Source organism: Tupaia chinensis, unplaced genomic scaffold (genome assembly GCF_000334495.1).
Source record: "Tupaia chinensis unplaced genomic scaffold, TupChi_1.0 Scaffold143796_1, whole genome shotgun sequence".
NCBI lineage: Eukaryota > Metazoa > Chordata > Mammalia > Scandentia > Tupaiidae > Tupaia > Tupaia belangeri.
This window is the reverse complement of record NW_006203646.1, coordinates 7,162,370-7,165,890: the sequence shown is the minus strand read 5'-3', so window position 1 is coordinate 7,165,890 and position 3,521 is coordinate 7,162,370. Positions and strand designations below refer to the sequence as shown.

At 45.0% G+C, this 3,521-nt stretch overlaps 1 protein-coding gene across 4 annotated transcripts in view; it reads right to left on the bottom strand.

The window, feature by feature from the left end:
- FAXDC2 (fatty acid hydroxylase domain containing 2) overlaps positions 1-3,521 on the bottom strand; it is a 58,634-nt gene that overhangs the window by 16,579 nt on the left and 38,534 nt on the right. For 2 of the 4 annotated variants that reach the window (XM_006165104.3, XM_006165103.3), the window contains exon 3: positions 1,811-1,858. In XM_006165104.3, coding sequence (XP_006165166.1) covers positions 1,811-1,858 — 48 coding nt within the window. Of the gene's footprint in view, positions 1-21; positions 237-314; positions 395-1,810; positions 1,859-3,521 lie in introns of those variants that run through there. The other 2 variants (XM_027766949.1, XM_006165105.3) reach the window with 2 other exon arrangements.

Here is a 3,521-nt window from a genome sequence, read left to right as displayed (position 1 = left end):
CCCCTGGGAATGACTTCTTACCTTCTCTCTTTCTCTGTCCGGTAAGCTCACAGGCCCTATAGCACAAATCTCTCTTCCAAAAATAGAAAAGAAAATGCCCGACCTTAGCAAAGACCCTGCCTTTACATCCAGCTCACTGCTGAGCCATAACCAGAGTGATAGGCAGTCAAGGTCTCACCCACAGCGGGGAGGCATAGCTGCTGACCTTTCCCCAGCATCTGTGGGAAGCTCCTCCTCCTCCAGAGCTCTTGGGCTGGACATGGGTGTGTTTATGAAAATGAGAGATCAAGGTTGGAAGAGAGAAGCTTATTTACCTGACTCCAGAGAACCCAGAAGGCAATTTCATCACTCAGAGGACAGAGGCATTTTCTAGCAGCTGTAATATATCACCCATCCTCTTGGCATTGTCTGCACACTGGAATCACCTGGGGAGCTCAGAAACCTCCTGAGGCCTGGGATCCTTTCCAAGCCAATCACATGAGTCTCAGGGGGTGGGCCCCTGACCTCAATGTTTTCAAAGCTCCCCTGGTAATTCCAATAGGCAGACAAGGTTGAGGCAGCCACCACGAAGATCTGCAGACTTGGTGAGGAGGAGGGCCTTTCCCAGGGACTTCACTGAGTTCAAGACCAGGCCTGTTTTCTGAAACCCACCTTCCTTTTTCATTTGAAGGAAAGAGAAAATTGAGGGGCCAGCGGGTGGCTTAGTGGCTGAGGTGCTGGAATCCTACCTGGCTGACTACAGTTCAAGTCCTGGACCTGGCTATCACTCTGTCTCTCTCCAGTGAGCACAAAAGCCCTACAGCAAATTTAAAAATAATAATAAATAAAATTAAATCGATAATTCTTAAAAAAAAAAAAAAAGAAAATTGAACACATTTTCTGACTTTTAAGAATTCCTCTGCCCTCCAGGAAGATTCGTGCAGGCCATTCTAGAGGTCAAGAAGAAACCATGGGTGGGGCCAGCAGGTGGCATGGTGGTTAAGGGCACTGGACTCCCACATGGCTGACTGTGGTTCGAATCCTGGACCAGGCAGCTTGCTTTCTCTCTTGCTCTTACTGTCTCTCTCTGGTCAAATTTAAATAAATAAATAAACAAATAAAGTTAATAAAAGCATTCCTTTAAAACTCTTTTTGAAAAACAGGGCTTGCAGGTGGCATGGTGGTTAAGGGCACTGGACTCCCACTGACCGAATGTGGTTCAAGTCCTGGACCTGGCGGCTTGCTTTCTCTTTCCATCTCTCTTTCTCTCTTTCATGCTGTCCCTATCTGGTCAAATTAAAATAAAGTTAAATTAAACAATTCTTTAAAAAAAAAAATACACGTTGGGACCAGCAGTTAGCATAATGGCTATGTCGCTGGACTCCCATGTAGTCGACTGCAGTTTGAGTTCCGGACTGGGTGGCTTAAACTTATGCCGGGCATGTGTGTGTGCGTGCCCAAGAGGAGAATGGAGAAGAGATTGTGGCATGGCCATCCTCCTGGGGGGTGATTTCTCGCTTTCTGTCTCTCTCTTTCTCTCTGTCTCTCAGGCAAGCACATGCGCCCTATAGCAAAAATCTCTCTCAATAAAAAAAAGAGAGAGAAAGAAAGATGAGTACGTTCCACAGAGTCTGGCCACTCCCTCATGCCTGCAAAGGGACTGTGGATATGCGGTAGTTTGGAGTCCAGTGTTCTCTGCTCAGTTACTGACTTGAGGACATCACCATGAGGCAGCCACCCTCATGCTCAGGGAGCCCGCAGATACACAGCAAGTACGGGAGAGATCGCCAGCCTGATTCCCCAGCGCGGTGGGCAGGGTGCTGATCTTCACCTGCTTCGACTTCTCCTTACGTAGCGTACTTCCAGCTTCTCCCTTCATCTGGAATGAGAAAGTACAGGTGAGCCTGGGTGTTATTTCCACATGCAACTGAAGACATAGAAAATGGAGACAGGATGAATGGCTAGCAGTAGTATTGTCAAAAGCTAACAGGGGGGCCCATACTGTGACGCAGCAGTGAAAACACGACACCCTGCAAGCTGACCCACATGGAAGGTTCTGGGTTTGTGTCTGAAGACCTCGCTGAGTACACTAGGCACATGCGTGCCCATGACCTGGGGCAGAGTAAGGCTGGGGTACATGGACTGAGGCATGAGGACCCTGTTGGAGGTGCTGTCTCTCTGTGTCTCTCTTGCTCATGGAAGAAAGAAATAAACTTAAGAACAACTAACTGGTCTGGCCCTATAATCTGGTGGTTAAGAGAGCCAGATCCCAGATGGATGACTGCAGTTTCAGTATCAGTGCTAGGGGGTTTAAAAACATGCTGTGAGAGTGCGCACACATGTCCCAAATTTCTACAGCACGGAAAAATGGAGACGGGATCGTGGGATTGTGGTATAACCACACTCCATTTGGGGGATGCTTTCTCCCTCTCTCAGTGTTTCTCTTTCTTTGGGGAACGCATATGAAAAAAATTAAATTTAATAAATAAAATAATAACAAGTAGGGACCAGCAGATGGTGTAATGGTTATGTTGCTGGGTTCCCACATACTCGACCGTAGTTCAAGTCCCTGACCTGGCAACTTGAAACTCACACTGGGCGCATGTGGGTGCGTGCCCAAAATCCTGAGAGGAGAATGAAAAGGAGGGATTGAGGAGCGGCCATCCCCCAGGGGATGATTTCGCACTTTCTGTCTCTCTATCTGGTGAATGCATGCACCCTATAGCGAAAAACCTCTCTCAAAAAAAAAAAAAAAAGAAAGAAAGAAAAAGAAAAAGATATATATAATGATAAATAAAATAAAATAAATAATTCTTAAAAAATTGTTGCTTCAGGGACTAGCCGGTGGTATGGTGGTTTAACATGCTGGACACTTCCACGTGGCCAACCATGGCTTGAGTCCTGGATCTGGTGGCTTGCTTTCTCCCTTTCCCTCTCTTCCTCTGTCTCTCTCTCTCTGTGTCTCCCTGGTCAAATGAAAATAAACAAATGAATAAATAAAATTAAATAAATAATTATTTTTAAAAAATCATTTTTATTGCAAGAGAAAATAATAAACACATTTACCCAGAACTTAAAGTGTAGTTCAGTTTTGTTTTCTTTGCTATTTTTTATTGGTTGGTTTAAAAAGATGGGCTAAGAGGTTTCTAAAAACAACCAATAGTTTTAAGGACAAATAAATAGATATGAATGCCATACATTAACCTTTTATAATGTAACCTAATGAGAATTGGCTAGGAGAATTATTAGAAATGTGTTTGAGAACTTCATTTTATTTATTTATTTATTTTTATTTTTTATTTTTTTGAGAGTTTTTTGCTATAGGGCACATGCGCTGGCCAGAAAGAGACAGAGACAGAAAGTGAGAAATCACTCCCCAGGGGGGATGGTCACAGCACAATCCCTTCTCCATTTTCCTCTTGGGATCTTGGGCATGCACGTGCATACGCCCGGCGTGAGTTTAAGCCACCGGGTCCGGGACTCAAACCTCAGTCGACTACATGGGAGTCCAGCAACATAGCCATTATGCTAACTGCTGGTCC